This window comes from Falco naumanni, chromosome 16, assembly GCF_017639655.2.
Source record: "Falco naumanni isolate bFalNau1 chromosome 16, bFalNau1.pat, whole genome shotgun sequence".
Classification (NCBI taxonomy): Eukaryota; Metazoa; Chordata; class Aves; order Falconiformes; family Falconidae; genus Falco; species Falco naumanni.
The window spans coordinates 7,317,453-7,334,256 of record NC_054069.1 but is presented as its reverse complement, the minus strand read 5'-3'; the positions used below and the strand labels follow the sequence as shown (position 1 = coordinate 7,334,256).

Genomic DNA, 16,804 nt, shown 5'->3' with positions numbered 1-16,804 from the left:
CAAAAGACAACCATTTTTTTAAAAGGAAAAAATAAGAAGGCTCTAAAATACTTAATAAAAAAAAGGGGGGGGTGGGGCAAGAAAAATGGGGCGGGGGGGGGAAGCGCCTTTAGAAACAGAGCAGAATGGCTCAAAGCAAAGCGAGTTTGGTAGTGGATAAAGCACAGTGCCATTGACCTTGGAAGTCAGTCGAAAACCAAGGCTCACACATCTGGACACGGGTCTCTGGTGAAATGAAGTGGGTAACCTCGGCTCAGTTTGGGGGTTTGTGGTGTGTGTGCGTGATAGTAACAGCATGATAGACCCTTCTTATGGGAAGCTCTGAAATGAGTGGGGGGAAAAGAGGGTCCTGATAGAAATCCTTCCAGATTAGGGACTGCCAGGCAATCCAGTGTGAATGCAGAGGTTTGCTAGCAGAGGGCAGTGTTTCATGCTAATAGTGCTAAGCAAGGGCTCGTTCTTGAAGTGAATGCCTGGAAGAGGGTTATAATGTCACTGTTGGCGTTGAGAATCCTTGGGGGAGGTCGGCTGCAGTTTGAGTCCCTGGAGAGTTCTGCTGCTGTGGGTTCCCTTAAACAAGACCTTCATTTGGCAGCGTTTTGAAGGCACCGGAACGCCAGATATTGCCCCAAGCATTGTTCCTAGAGAAGTTGGTCCATAGCTAGAAGTCAGAGCTCCTTTTATACAGGATGGAGGAGTCATCTCAGTGGAGGTAGGTAGGTTGATTCCATCGGTACCAAGATCTGTTTGCAACACAGGGAATAAGAGCTACAATTGCCATGTTGTTCACAGTTTCCCTTTGACATTAAAATCATTATTCCATTTGTAACCTTTCTTTGACTTGGCAGGCAGCGAGGGACCCTTTGCTCCTATAGGAAACTCATAGCAAACCCCTTGGCTTTCTAAGCAACGTCTTGCATTGTGCTCGTGATTGATTTCACACACTACCTGGCTGTTGGACTTCCTCCATGTGAGAGGAGGTCTGATTCGTGGCACAGGACAATCCGTGACTCAGAAAGCCCAGCAGCTATGGGGAACGCCCTCTGCTCTCTGCTGCCTTCTACTAACAGCATCCTTGATGCGATGCAGCAGAAACTACAAACGCAGAGAGGCCTGAGCAGCACAGACAGTGGCAGAGGCATGTTCAGTGTAATAACCAGAAGGGCTCTGAGCCCATATGCGTGGCTTGGTGCTGTTGTAGCATCTAAAGGCAGGGCAGAGGAAAATCTTTCTTCTTGTTTCATCTGCCTCTGTGGAATAGTTACCCTGCAGCAGAGCTCTCTGGGTGGCACTGCAGGAGAGAAAACTGGCTGTGGAGGGGTTTATCCAAGCAGAAACAGCAAAATAAGCCTTCCTCTGCTTCCTCCACACAGGGACCTAGTTTAGGACAGTCCTTATGGCCAGTGTTTTTATTCAGATTTTGGTTGGTTTGGGGTTTTTTTTCCCCTTTCTTTACCCAGTGTGGTTTTTTTAGCCAAAACTTGATTTACTATTTGAGTAGAAAAATAGCCATATCCCAAGAAGCTTCAGGTTAGATGCAAAGGTTCATGTAAGAACATGCCACTGCATAGCTCCACATCGCTGGAGTCTCTAAGGGCTTGCGGATTCTTCTCTAAGGCCCCATCACTTTTCTCCCAAGCCCTCCAATGCCCTTGCCAAGGAGCAAGCTGTGGCCCCCACTGCCTTACCCTGAAGAGTTGAAACCAGAAGAGTTCATCGCAGCTTTGGAGTTGCTCTGGGCTGTGGCGGGGCTGCTGGCATGCAGTGCACTGCCAGGGGACGAGGGCCTGCTGGAATTCCCTGGGGAACACGATGATGTTACTGTGTGGCAGAGAAAGCAGAGTAAGACTGGGATCTCCTTCTCCTGCCTAGGACAGCCCAAGCCCAAACACTTCCGCCGTATCTCGTGCCCATCCTGCTGCTCATCTGAGTCACTGCCCTGCAGCACCGAGCAGAATCCGTGCCCCAGCACAGAGGGGGTGCTGGGGGTCCCCAGGGCTGCGCTCTCGGGGATTACTGTGAATCGCGCTTCTTGAAGGAGACCTGACAATGTTCGGCTGAAGACATGAAGTAACCCACCCCCAGCACTCCTGCTGTTTGGCTTCTAGGTGTGCCTGGCTCCCAAACCTGAACACTCCAGTAAAATTTGCCCAGGATTAACCTGGGAATGTTATCATGCCCAGGAAGCTTTCCATGGCTTCGTTCCAGCCAAGAGAAAGACTCGGCTGTTCTTATCCCCGTACACTAACGTGGGGATACTTTCCCTGGCCAAACCCAAGGGTCTTAATAAGAGTGGCCTGAAACGTGACCTAGACACCAAGTAGTCAGAGAGCCAAAGCAGAGGAAGGAAGGAAGGAATGGTGAGTGAGAGGTTTCTCACGGCTTACCAGTCCCAGGCATGGTGCTATGCACTGGATTGACGGAGAGGGGCCCCAAGGACCCTGAGGTAGAGACCTAGAGAGAAACAGAAGCAAACAGTAAGCAGTTGGCACTATGAGGACATAGATCACAAAATGCCACTCCTTTCACATTCCCTTCAGAGTGTGCTCGCTCCCGGGCAGACTTCTTGTCTACATCTGAGGCTCCCACAGATATTTCCATTCATATTCCAGTGTGGAAGCACCATTCTCAAATCCAGGGCCAGGGAAAAGAACCAGAATGAGTGTTACATGTGCCCAACGCTCTCTTTATAGGTCTAAATCCTATATGGATTAGATCACCTATGGAAAGACCTGAAATTATCAAATGCAAGCCAAACTTTCTTGGAGTCCTGAGATCCAGTGGGTAGGAGCCATTGTCCTTTGGGTGTTTCAGACTGGATGTTCTCAATCTGAAACTTCCCAGTTCACTCTGGTCTTGGGCACAAATAATCCCTTTTCCTTTAGGGAGTTCTTGATGGGTGAGAATTCTCAGGTGACTATTACTAATTTGGTGGCTGCAATCGAAGCGAGCCAGGGGCATTTGTTGTTCCACTGTGATACTTTAACTAAAAGCAACACGTTGTTCAGAATGACTGATGAGCAAAAGCATACTTTGTACAATGCATCACAGGAAAATTATTCACCAAAGCGGCTGCCTTAAAAATTCATGGCTTGCAAGCAGCATTTTGTGCTTGTGACTGTAGATCAAGTCTGTTGTGCAACAAGTGACCAAACTTCTTATGATGTTTTCCTGCCTTCTGATGGATAATTCCAAAACCCAAAAGATTTCAAGATAAAATATTGCTTTCAAATGCATACGCTCCCTCCCACTCACATGTGCTCCAGCGTTAACACCACCGTAGGGAGGTTCCTGCCACTTTTATAGGTGGCAGCAACTAAGCAACTATTAAGTAGCAGAAATGCAACGTTGGCTTATTATCCACAGTAGCCACTGACAGTAGATAACAAGGACACACTGTCACCAACTCTCACAACAGTTTCTGTTTTCCTCATCCTTCCTGGCACTGAAAATGCGCCTGCCCAAATGTGAATGTACAAGATGAGAGAAGGACAATTAGCACTACTGAAGCGTATTCTGCATTTCTGCACAGATGTAAACCAAACAGATATGTAAATGGTTACCATTAGGTTTCAGAGTTAACAACTAAATTAACATGAGTGGATGTAATTCTTATTCCATGGAATGCTGATTCCTCCTCCATTAACTTAGGAAAGCTTTGGTTTACCATTCTCGGGATGAAAAGGTTTGGGATAGCACCCCTATTTGGATAAATTATCCTACAATTAAACTGATCGGTACCTTCTAGGAAACTTGTATTTTCTTTCTGTTGCTGTCATTAATAGAATAAAAATGTAAGTGTGGGCATGAGATTCCAATCAGGTTGGGATGCTGAGCACATGCCTGGTCCGTGGCTGGCCCAGCTGCCTCCCTGCACACTCCTGCAGGTGTGGTCCCCCACCGGACGGTGGAGTGGGCTTGCCAGCATCTCAGGGACTTGTGTGTACGAGGAAATGTCCTGTCCTGTTTCCTTTCCCAGCAAGCCCCGCTGCATCCCCCCACCCTTTTCTCTTCTTGTCTGGGATGGCATGTAGGATGTCATCCTTAATCCAAAGTCTCTCACCAGTCTGGAATTGTAGATAGGTGATTTAATGGGGGATGGCATCGGGCAGCTGATCCGCTTTTCCTTCTGGCGCCGGTTGCAGAACCAGACCCGAACCACCTCCTTTTCCATGGAGAGCTGCTCTGCTATCAAGGATATCTCCTCTGAACTGGGCTTGGGGTTCTGCTGAGAAAGGGCAGGAGGTTAAAGAAAGCCCTGGCGAGCCGTAACTCACAGCATCAGTGCGTGCTTCTGCTGCTGGAAGGGCAGAGGACAGGGGTGGCGTTGGCTGTAAACTGAGGAAGGGAGAAAATTTCCTTCCAAGGCAAAGGGTAAATATTTGGTGAGAGATTATGTTCTATGAACCAGAAAGTGCTTCTGATTCAACACCAAATCTCATGGAATCAGTGGGGGATGAGTCACCTACCTGGCCCTGTTATTGCATAAAGCACCATGCTTTTTGATCTTAACAGCACCCTAAATCATTGCTTGGGGGAAGCTAATGGCTGGTGGTCTTCTTATCACTCCACAGGAGACACAAGCTCGGGGTGCTGTTTGTACGCCTACGTGCACCATCCCAGAAAAGCCATTTCTTCTGTTTCTTCCTCCATCCCTCATTCATAAAGGGAAATAATAGCACCTAGCCTTTCTTCTGAGTCACTTACTTTCTGGTGCATTCGACAGCTCTAAGGGTTTTGACCTGAGCTGGAGACTTGAGGGTCAAAACCACCTAGCATGGATGCCAAGACAGTCTTCCCATTACAAAGAATGCCTCATACTAGCTAAAAACTAAGGTACTCATAACGATCTGATAAAGACTGTCTTTTGTTCGCATTAACAGTCTTAGGAGGAAATTTTGATATGATCAGATATGAGGGAGAAACCAAGAAAAAATGAGAGCTGGTCAAAACCAGTTTTGATGAAAATTTTCTGATGCATAATTTAGTCCTACCTATTTAAAGCTCTGTTTGCTCTCTGCAGTGATTTTTCTTGAAAATTCTGAAGCTTAAAAAGTAAAAGGCTCCACTTCGGAAATGATTCAGCAGCAATATCTGGAGCAACTAGTTCTGTGGTCTCCCGAGACCCACTTAATGGGGCACCTGCTCCGTAGGGCACCACGGCCTCAGGGTCCCCTGCCCGCGCCTGCAACTCGCAAAGAGCAGCGGTGGGTGCAGGGGGTGGGCTTCCCCTACGGCGCTGAGCAGTGGGCAGCGATGGGCAGGTGTGGTGATGGAATTGTCATTCCTTTAAAACAACATTTACCAAGGAAATAATTGGGTCTGATTTCTTTGCTTTTGACGCTTTTCCTGCTAACCCCTTCAAGCATTTTTTTAACCTGCTGTCAAAACAAACAAGGAGATCTCTTTCCGAGGGCTCAGTGCTGATATGACCTAGAAAATGCCAAACCCGGAGAGAGTTCACAACACACTGAAAGATTTTCCCCTCACATCTTGAAATCTTTTCTCCAGCGTGGAGCGAATGTTGGTCTCAATGCTGGTTCGCTTCTTTCTTTTCCGTCCAAACATCTCATTCACTGAGGGGTAGGAGTTGGGAGTGCTCATGGAAGAATCCAAAGGAGCAGATTCTGGGGAAAGAGGGAGGCAAGAGAGATATGCAAGAAAATAACGAATTATTTCCATTCCTAGATCCTTTCTGGGAACCATGGCACCTCCTAAAGTAAGTAAAATGTCCCTACATTGTGGACCCTTCCTCTGAGGATGATTAAAATTGCTCCAGCAATTCATCATGATCTTGTCCAAATCATCAATGATCTTGTCCAAATCAGGAAAGAAGTAAGAGTGCTAAAATTTCAATCAACACTATTTTTCCTTTTTCTAGCTTGATTTCCAGCCTGCTTTGATGTGGAACACACATTTTCTAATGATTTAATTTCACACAGTTGAAGACGTTGACTCACATCACTTGGATCGAGCCTCATAGAGCTGAAACACCTGATGTGATACGTTGACCAACGTGCGATGCCTGAAGGGCTGAGCGAAGCACACGAGACTGGTGGCATTGCTGCAGTGGTTCGCAGCCAGCAGAGGACACCAGCCCAATCCTGCTGCTGCTGGGGATTCCCCTTGCGGTGATATCTTCCTTTTCTAATTATAGCTCGTGGGCTAATCGCTGAGGACTTTAGAAGTCCCTTCCTATTCTTTCCAGTTTACACAGGGAGGGACCAAATGGACCGGGGTGAAATGATCTGCCCCAGGCCATGCAACAGAGCAAGAGGCAGTGCAGGAAGGGACTGCCCCAGACACGGAATTGCAATTCCCATATTGCCAGGGAGAAAGGACAGATGCGGTTTGCCGCTGAGGTGGCTGTGCAGCCTGCTGTGTGATCCAGTCTGGGATCTGAGAGGCCTTAGCTCCAGCTCCATATTTCCTGGCTTTTATTGGAGGCTCCCTGGATGGATCCTCTTGTCCTGGCCAAGACTGGTGGCATTTCTGCACGTCATGTCACCTACCTGCATCACTCAGCCACTTCTCCAGCAGGGGTTTGAGCTTGCACATATTCTTAAAGCTCAGGTTGAGAGCCTCAAAGCGGGAAATGGTGGTCTGGCTGAAATCATTGCCATAGAGCTTCCCCATGGCGAGTCCAACGTCACCCTGCCAGAGAAGATCCAAATCACAACATGAGCTCAGAAAAGCCCCTCACAGCTTCCTGCTCTCAGACCACCTCTCAAGTTGCTTCCAGAATAGGCTCAGCCTTGTTCCCACGACCTGCCTTCCAGAGAAAGTGTGACTTCCCTTCCCACGGGAATTTGCCCCACGCCCCCTGAGCCTCTGTGTATTGGAGCAGTTGTGATAATGAGGTCGTGGTAATGAATATTAGGAAGGGGTTATCTCTTCATGTGTTTGGAAGAGGATGCTCCAAAGCAAGCCAGACTGTACCTACTCCAGCCCTTCCTCCATCTGTGCCTCTGCCACGACGTCCCCCAGCCCCACATGTCCACACCACAAGCAACACCGCCCTGACCATGGACGAGGCTGCTCACCTGCGTGAACCCCAGTTTGATCCGCCTTTGTTTGAAAGTCTTGGCAAACTTTTCCAGCTCCTCCAGGTCACTGGGTTCCTCAGACGCCCCTGATGGAGTTAGGTGCTTTGCCACTTGCAAGTGCTGGGGTACATCCAAGTGGGGTTCAACTGATGAGCCAGGGAGTCCAGAACGGCCCACAGCCTGTTAAAACCGCAGCAAAGACGCACAGAGTCACACCACCAGGGAAGCACGCTGCTCCCTCTGCCATCTGCCCTTAACGAAGCAGCGCTTTTGTAGATGGGTGCTTCTCAGGGTGGGACGGCGCGTTGGAGTGCACGTTGAGGCAAGTTACCTGTGATGCCAGGCTGGGTCCCGGCTGGGAGAGGAGAAGGCTGCCCTGTTGCTGAGGGAAGGAGAGGAGGTTTGGCTGCAAAGCTGAGGAGAGAAAGAGACACGTGTGATCCGAGCAGCTCCTGCACCAGCACGCGGGCAGCTGGGCACTGCTGCGCAGGGCAGGCTGGCGAAGCGCCGAGGGACGAGGGCCGTTAGCTCTCTTTCAAAATAGCAGCATTTCAGCCCTTACAAGTGTGGATGGCTCTGAGCTAGAGTAAGAGAAAGTAAAGGTTTTTTTCATGGCTTTTTAGCCTGAAAGGGATTATTACAATACAGGTAAAATATCTCATCCATTGATCCCCGCATGTAGCTCGTTAACCTACGGCTGGACTAGGGCAGAGACAATTTACGTAGACATCTAACTTTGATTTTACACACCAAGAAGCAGAGAATTTACTACATCCTTAGTGGTGATCTCCCTCAGTGCTTAATCGTTGTAGCTGCTAAAGAAAATGTGTGTCTTATTTCCAACATAAGCTTTTCTGACTCCAACTTTCAGCCACTTGATCTCATTAAAAAAAATCCTGATCCTACAGTTAATCTCATGAGCCTCTCCACTCTGCTTTCTACTATACATTTCATTTTTGAAGTTCATTTCGAAGCCATCTGACCCTTTCTTTTCCACGCTACTGTATTTCAAATAAATTGAATTTCTTTCCGAATATATAAACTGGCACGAAATGATGAAAAGAAAAAGAAGGAAAAATCTATAAAACTAACAAAAACTCGTATTTATGGGGACTGCGTAATTATTTAGTTGACAAACTGCCAAGTCCAAGCCTATATCTCTTACAGGAAACGTCCTAAAGGATTAAGTAGTGACCAAAGCAGTGTAGCTTCCTAGAACCTTAGTTGTGTTCTTCAAGTCTGTTGTGGGTGAAGCCTATAGAATTTAGTGAGGATTTATAGCCTTTCTTGAAAGAGTCAATATATTCTATTGATTATAAATGACAATTACAGGGAAAACTGTAGAAATTTATGGATTTCTGCAAAAAAAAAAAAGGAAAAAATATTATCTCCAGAATCAATCATTCCCCCACCTCTCCCTCTTTCTGTCTTTCCTTTTTTAATTTAGATCTGAATGTGCAGGCTCCCATTTATTTATTTAGATTGGTGCTTCAATAAGCCTCCTCTAATGCTGGAACAACTTTGAATTTCAAATGCAGGCTGGTAATGAGGTGCACATTTTTAACAGTGAAGGTAATTAATCACTGGAATGGCTTGCCTAGGGACATGGCAGATGCTCTGTCATTTGGAGTCTTTAAAATCATGATTGAACACCTTTGCGAAAGCTAAGCTCTAGCTCAAAAGAAAATTATGGACTGGATTCAGGAATCACCGGTTTGACAGCTGGTGAGACCGAGGCTGTGTTTTTGTAAGATGAAGATTTCAGCAGCAATATTTTGGCTGACAGTATCCCAGCATCTACCTGGCCGCTTGCTTCCACCTTTATGGCACAGAGCTCTCCCCCCCTGTCGAAATCCGCCAGCGCTAGCTGTTTGAAGGGCTGTGCGATGAATCACATCAGGGCATGATCAAGCAGACCTGGGAACTTATCTAGCTTAAAGCCAGCTTTAAAACACAGACACCAAAGCAGAATACGTGCGCTCTTGGGATGGTTAAGCCCACAGCCAAGTCCCTTTGGCCATGAACTGATGTGCCCAGCAATCAGAACTCAGGAACCATTGCGAGTGTTCCCATGGTGACTTCAGGGACAACTTCAGGAAGAGTTTGTGCATCTCTTCGGTATGACGAACACTTCACCTGTATCTGCACCAAACAACTAATTCCACAAAACCAACCTATGCCTTCACTTCCACTCCCCAGGGGCTGTGCACGCACATGGCAAAGCATCGTTAAAACTTGGCGGTCATCTATTCAAATGGAAGTGCTCTTGCACAACAAGCCAGTTACCGGCCAGAATATCCAGACTTGGTAAAGACTGGAACCAAAAGGGCTCACAGCCAAACAAGTGGCCATCTGTTGGAGGGGTTACAGATGCCAAGGGAAGTCACTGAACAGAAGAAACTCTATGCAAGGAACCAAGTTCTGTTTTGCAGTATAATGGGTTTCCTAGTGCACACGAATAAAGGCAGGCGGTAGGCAATGGATTATCCTGATCCTGCCATTTCAAAAAAAACTAAATTCTAGATTATTGGTAAGTATACACAGAGTAGTTTCTTCATGCATCATTCAGCATCACTTGGCAGAGAGAAGAGTTTATACACCGTCAATGGGAAATAGGTTTCACATTTGCCTACAATACAGGTTTTCTTTTGGAGAGTCTTTGCCAGCAGGTTCAAGCTACAGATATTTTAAGGTTTTAATTCTGAGTAATTCTGATAGAGTCCCAGCACAGGGACCTCTGTGCTTCCCAGCACAGGGACCTCTGTGCTGGACTCTATCAAGAATGTGAGCAAAGAACCCGAGTCCCTTTGCATCTGGATCAGAGCCTGTGTTTGTCTGTCCACAAGCAGCGTAAAACGTCATCCATGGCATGCCTGTATCCCCGTCACTGGAGAAATGCCATAACAAATATCGACCATAAATACAGAAAGTTTGGTCCTCAGTCCTTTCATCCCTTTCGTGGAGCTGATCACACTGTGTTTCAGAAGTAGTTAGACCTCCTGTCCTCTCCATGGCTTGGAGCGAGATTTGGGAACAACCACTGGCATTCCCGAACCTCTCGGCTCTCATCCCTGGGTTGCTCCTGGCTAGGTTAGACTGTCCCGGTGCCAGCACAGCTCTTCCACCGGAGCAGCTCGGCTCCTTCTCTGGATTTACTCTCCCTCAGCTCCAGCTCTCCCGTTTTCTGGAAGCCCTGCGGGGGCTGAAAGCCAGGCGGGTGCTAGCCCCGGTTTCAGAGGTGGGATCCCACCAGGCCCCAAGGTGGCACTCTTGGCCAGCACAAGCCACAGGTGCCAGGAGCATCTCCGGAGCGGGATCAGCACCCCGGGTGTGGGAACCAGCACGGGGGGAGGTGGGTGGAAATGCAGCTGGTAACAGCTGGGAAACAGACACCGTCACGCCGGGAAAACTTTAACGGAGAACATGAAAGCAACAGACATGAGAATCTTTTTCCTCGATATGCATCTGCTTATAGCAATGCCCCTTTCAGCTCTTCTTGCTCTTACCTTGTTGCCCAGCCTGAGACTGAGACAGAAGAAACTGGGGAACTGACTGCATGTGACCGGGAAGCAATACAAGCTGCTGCAGGGTGTGAAGAGAGCTCATATCCTACAGGGAAAAAAAAAAACATAAGGAAAAACAAAACTGAGAGATGTCTGCTCTTCACACAGCATCACCTCTCCCAGAAAGCTTCCTTGCTCTTTTATACCATCCTTGACCCCAGTCACACTCTCCACTTAGCTGCCAACACACCGGAATAGGGTAATTCATGCACTGCAGAGCTACAGACCCAGACATACTCTGGGATCTGAAGTTTTCAGCTGTATAAGAAGAATTCTGTGCTCACACACAGGCATCGGCATGGAGAACTGTCTACTTTTATCTGAAAAAGTTAATTCTTGCCAATGACAATTTTGAGGCACTGGCAATCAAAACCTAGCTGTTAGAAGTAACAGTGAAACCTCTTGGATTTCAATTTCTTCCAGCAAATGTATTTTGAGAAAGTGAACTCCCTAAAATTACACAGGCAAGTGCAGCTGACGGTCCCATCTCACAGACACGGAGAGCCTGCTCTCCGCAGAAGGCCAGTGTCCCAGCCAGCCGTGTGCTGAGGTGGGAAAGAAGCGATTCCCCACAGCGCCTGATGCTCTGCACCAACAGCAAAGGCACTGCAGCGAACACAGTGAGCGGCTCCGCGAAGGTTTCCTGTTCTTTGCCACGTACTGCCAGGAGGAATTCCCCACCCTGCGCTAAGCAGGACAGGCAACAGGTACCGAGAGAGCAGGATTACATCCTGGTGTTCTTTCATAGTGCTGGGGTCCAAACCCCACGTCTTTTGTTGGGATTAGGGGCTAAGAGTTTGCATTTACTTGGGATAGACACACACATAAAAAAAGCCCCAGTAAGACCAACTGTCTGTAGAGGTATATTTTTAAAGGAACTTGTTACTCAGTAAGATGAGCTCTTCGAGCTTCTCAAGAACTGTTTTGAAGCTTTGGGGAAATTAGACAATCCCCGAATTGTGTAGGGATCTCAATACCCCACGAGAGAATGAGGGAAGAGATTACTGAGCAGCTGTGTGGCCTTCTGGTATCTAACTCCCACTAGAACTTAACAAGAGCTAAGCGCTAAACTCCAATTTTTTTACCTTAGAAAAGAAAAATTCCCTCAAGGAATTAATATCTTCTCTGGTATAAATCAGATTGAGGCAACACATTCAAGGATGGTCGTACTGATTCAGACCAATTGTTAATCTAGCCTAGAATCTGATCTCCAACAGTGGCATTAACCAGATGTTCATGGAAGGGGAAGGACCAGGCTGAGCATGTCTGACACTTCCCCTTGGTGGTGTCTCAGCCTCCAATTATTTTCAATTCAAGGGATTTCCTGAGTTTAGTGTGGTTTGTCTACTTAGTAGACAAACTTGAAGGGAAGTCTGTCTACTCAGTAGACCCTTGAAGGAAATCTCTTCCAAGTACGTGTCCAGTCTCCCTTTGAACCCATGTAAAACTTTTTACAGAAAAGTAAGAGGTGAAGTGGGAAGCTGACTTTTGCCAACACAGAGCCACTTTTCCAATTCAGTGTCCATCATACCTTTGAATCTGCTTTTGCCACTGTCAAAAGGCACACGTAATCTGGCCAGTGTCTCAAACCCAGCCTCTTCAAAGCTCCACTAACTGGTGCCAGCTCAGATTTCTGGATCCCTGAAGCAGCGAAATCACTTACCCCTGCGATTTGGCTGCCAGGCATCATTGATGATCCCTGCACAAGGTGACCTGACCTAGGGGGGATTGTAGATTGCAAGGAGTCGCTGAGGTCTTCGGTTTTAATCTGGAAAAGAGCAAAGTAACTGTTAGCATCAGGGAGCAGAGATAAGGGGCACCAGGAGGCGTGGGGTGGCTGGGAGTCTGAGGGGCTGGAGGGGTTGGCAGGGCTCCTTTCGGGGAAAAGTGAAGAGGTCAGGACCCACTGCTTCCCCCCTGGCTTTGCGGAACGGCGTGGTCATTCCCCGCTTCTGCTCTCCAGGCCGTAACGCAGACATAGTTTTTCTGCTCTGCCAAGCCAAGGGGAGGCTTGCAGTTTGCTCAGTTAAAACACATTAATTAAAAAACTTTAGGAAGTAACTAAGTTTTAGTGACTTAGCAAGGTTTGAAGCATACGAGTGCTTTCCTCAGACAAAACACTGAGGCATTTTGTGGAGTTATAAGGAAGACACGAAGCAATTCTTTATAGATCACAGAGTGCAACCCTGTGGCGGGGTTGGCTATAGAGAGCCTCCCATTTCGTTCTGCAGGTACCAGAGCAGGGTACAAGGGGATGGGAAAAGAAAGGTCACGAAGCAGAAGACCTCAAAAAGTAGTGTACTCTTCCAGAGTTGAAAATGCAGCACCCCGGGCACCAAATGTGTTTGCTCAGCTTCTGCCAGAAAGCAACAAGGATTTGTACTCGTCTGGTGAGGAGAAATCTGCTTCCTCAGCTAGAACAAGCCGTGGAAAAAAGAACTGGAAAACTTCACAGGTGTCAACCCTCTGTCCAGTGGTCATTTTGATCTACTTTCATGTTCAAGGGAGATTAAAAAAAATCATGATTTCTGAGTCCACATCCTTGAGAGAAGAATTTACCTGAGAACCAGAACTGAATCCTTGTTTCTGGTTTGTTCCATAGTCTCCATGTTGATTTCAAGCATTGTTACTCCATTAAAAACAAACAAAACCCCAAAAAACCAACCCCCAAAACTACCCAAAAACCAAACACACATCCCCAAAAAACCCAAGCAAACAAAAAGTCCCCCCAAAAAACTGTTACCTGACTTTGTACCAGCTGAAATCCTTTGGTAAGGCTGACTGGGACAGGAGAGAGGGGAACCCGGTTGGGGAGATTTTAGAAGTTTTTAGGTTAATTCCTGAAAGCTGTATGAGGGGTCTCTATGCGCAGGTGCCATGCACAGGAGACAGAAAAGTCATACCGAGCTCCTATAACACATTTTCTCTATGAGAAGATCCAAGCAAAGAATTTCCAAACTTAGGCTCAAATTTTTCCTAAGCACAAGAATGCCTGGAACCAGGCTCACACCATTCCTCACCTAAACCTTTCTAGCGCACCAAGAGGCTCCAGTTTCCACCAACTAGAAAAACCAGGAGGACATCAGAAAGGACAGGAGCTGAAAACCCTGTCCACAGGCTCAGCATTGCGGATTCACTCTGACTAGCGGGGCTGAACTCCAGCATCTCCCACCACATCCCTCCCGAGCCCAGCACCCTGCAGAAGACAAGCGGGGTCGCGCTTGCCGGGGTTTTGCAGGGCTGATGGGGACCTCGGGTCATACAACCTCCAACCAGCAGAGGGGGACAAGAAATTCACCTTTTAAAAACGATGGCCCAAGCCAATATTTTTGGTCGAGGGAGGTTTGATTTCAATTTGACTAAAGCAAACAAATACACGTTTCTCCACCGGGGCAGGAGAAATGGAGAAAATAGGGTCACAAAGAGGCTTGCAGCTGCAGCGCAGGGAGCTGGCCCTTAACGTTAACCTCTGCATTTTGGAAGGTACTACACAGAGGGAAGAGAATTACAACATCTTCTTTCATTACAACTATAGTTCTGGACACCGCCGAAACTAGTTTTGCAATAATCCTAGCTCCCTGCAACAAGAGTTATACATGCTATAAATTCCAGTTCTTTCCTACCTTTCAGGTCGGCATGATCATCCCTCTTAGCCTGGCGAAAAAAAATCAGATGGGAAGGTCTTCTCGATCACTATCAATGTGGATAGTGTCCAAGTTATTAAATGTTAGACAAAAGGCTCAGGAGAATACACCGTTACGCCAAGCCATCCAGTCATTGCAGAAAATGGCTTTATGCACGTTTTTCTTTCTGAGGGTGCATTAAAAAGAAGTCATCCAAGCCAAAAAGAAAAAAATAAATTAAAAAAAAATAATAATTACCCCTGCTTGCAATTCATGTGTGTCTGCCTCACACAACGCAGTCATCCAAGTCTGAACAGTCCCAAAAAGAAAAGTTATCCGCGTCTTAGAGAACAAGGCACTTGATCCCGCCTAAGTTATGATCCCAATAGGAGTGGAGTGTTGAAGAAGCACAAGCCATTTCCAAACTGAAATCAATTTTTACAGCTGCCAAGCGGAATGATTTGGAAGCGTTCCAGGGTGAAAGGGGTGTGTAGCTGCATCCAGGCATCGCACAATATGAGAACGGGAGGTGGGTTTGGCAAAGGACCGGTTCCCGATTTAAAAACAACAACATCTCCCACTGCTCCTTCCCCCGTCCCTGGAATTCTCTGGCTCCCTCCTGCGCAGTGGGCGGGAACCTGGGTGTTCTTGACAAATCCTTCTCCCCTGCACCTATTTTCATTGGGTTTAGGCTCAAATTTACCTCTCCCTCCTCTTCCTCTCCGCAACAGGCCTGCAGCTGGCTAATTGTTCATTAGCAAGAGTTCGGGGTATATCCAAAACTTTTGGGATGGTTTATGCAAATCCTGCACCTTCATTTTTTCCCTGGCTAAACCGGCAATATTACTAACTGTACATTAAAAAAACCAAAACCAAAACCCCCAAAAAACCACACACATTGTGGGCGAGGCCACTCAATATCATGAGACTCCCTTAAAATAATGTAAATTTCTAATTAATAAAACACGGGGAGGAGTTGCCTTCTCCTTTCCCAGTGCATCTGACACCTATTTGCAAGCGTTCTCTACAAATATGAGAAAAGTTTTCAAGGAACCAAAGATGTTCAAAATGGTTAGAGTCACCTTGTGTAGGTATTTGACGAGAACCCTGCTGAAACATTGCAAGTGAGCAACAGTTATCCAGTTAGAACCAGGAGCAGATCCCACTGTGGTCCTTAGGACCTTGGTTTTACGTGATGATCAGGCCAGACGGGGAACAAGAAGTCATCGGGAGCAAACCTAACTTTCTTCCCATTGAGTTTGACTTGGGGAAATAAACCTCTGTAAGGAAAAATGAGCTCGTGAAAGAGCGGGACCAAGGGAAGTGCTGCAAACACATCCTGCTCACCCAGAGCCGGGGAGCTGGGCTGCTGGCTGGGAACCCACGGGCACCTTCTCCCCTCGGGCTGGAGGGGAGCCCCCAGGCAGGGCCGGGAGCGCTCGAAGCCTCCGGAGGAGGTAACGGCAGGTGGCAGCTCCCGTACGCCCCGCGACCTCGGGCTGCTCCGGGCTAGGAAGGGAATCACGCCTGCAAATCTCAAGTGGATGTTTTCACAGCCTTAAAATAGGGTCAGCTGCCCCCAAGCAATGGGAGTGAAAAACACAGGAAGGGTGACTGGATGGAAGGAGAGTCCTTTCCTTACTTGGCTAGCACGTCTGCTGGGCCTGGCCAAGGATGGGTTGTTTCTTACCTATCTCTGGCCTAAAAACAAAAACAAAAAGCAAAACAAACTAAGAAACATATTGAGGGTGATGGAAAATGATCAAAGCTCTTCAGCCTGCTTGCGTAACCGATTTGTGGAAGGTGTTTCATAAACATTTCATAAGAAGGAGAATTATGAAGAAAACATCTCCCAACCTGCCTGCAATTACTGCACAAACTCTTCCTTACCAGTAGGAAGAAGGGGAGAAGAAAAAAAAAAATAGAGTACATCTGTTTTGTAACTGATCTGTGAACTTTTGGCAAACATTCGGCTCATGAAAACATCCTGCAGACATATTGCAGAGCTGTAAAAAGCCAGCCGTACAGGAGGAAGTTGGAAAGATTCACCTCAGCAGCTCCGATTTCACTGCGTGGAAGCCCGTACCCGTCCGATGGACCGGCCGGCTGAGCCACGTTGGTTCGATGGGCCGGCGGTCGGGTCCCACGGCTCAGGCAGGACCCTGGCTTTGGCTCTGCTGGTCACTTGGCCCAGCTCAGGGTCCCTGCTCGCTGGCAGCCTGGGTTGGTCTCCCTCACCTATTCGGCACCAAAGCGGGCAGCCTGGGTGCAGCCCCAACACCTCCTTTCGGCGAGCGCTTCTCATGCAACGTAAGCACCGCTCCATCATCCCCTTCACAGAGGTGGGACCCACCAACTGGTTCAGCACCCAGAGCCTCGGATGCTTTCCCCAAATCTAAGATAAGAGATCTCCGTGAGGCCCTTAGAGCCATGTCAGCCTTCTCCCGTAGCAGCTACCAGACGGGAGCTGCAGTCGTTATTGTCAGATAGAAAACAATCATATTTGTTGTGTAGTTTCTATTTGGACGGTAACCTCTTTGAAACAGATATTTATCTGCCTTTGTATCTGGCT

At 47.6% G+C, this 16,804-nt stretch overlaps 1 protein-coding gene across 1 annotated transcript in view; it reads right to left on the bottom strand.

The window, feature by feature from the left end:
* Positions 1-703: 703 nt before the first annotated feature.
* Positions 704-16,804, bottom strand: part of POU2F3 (POU class 2 homeobox 3) — a 41,921-nt gene continuing 25,820 nt past the window's right edge. Inside the window, exons 5-14 of the mRNA XM_040616180.1 lie at positions 12,273-12,377; positions 10,553-10,655; positions 7,378-7,460; positions 7,044-7,226; positions 6,513-6,654; positions 5,491-5,627; positions 4,064-4,225; positions 2,388-2,454; positions 1,689-1,821; positions 704-743 (exon numbers count right to left, since the gene is read on the bottom strand). Coding sequence (XP_040472114.1) covers positions 704-743; positions 1,689-1,821; positions 2,388-2,454; positions 4,064-4,225; positions 5,491-5,627; positions 6,513-6,654; positions 7,044-7,226; positions 7,378-7,460; positions 10,553-10,655; positions 12,273-12,377 — 1,155 coding nt within the window. The remainder of the gene's footprint in view (positions 744-1,688; positions 1,822-2,387; positions 2,455-4,063; positions 4,226-5,490; positions 5,628-6,512; positions 6,655-7,043; positions 7,227-7,377; positions 7,461-10,552; positions 10,656-12,272; positions 12,378-16,804) is intronic.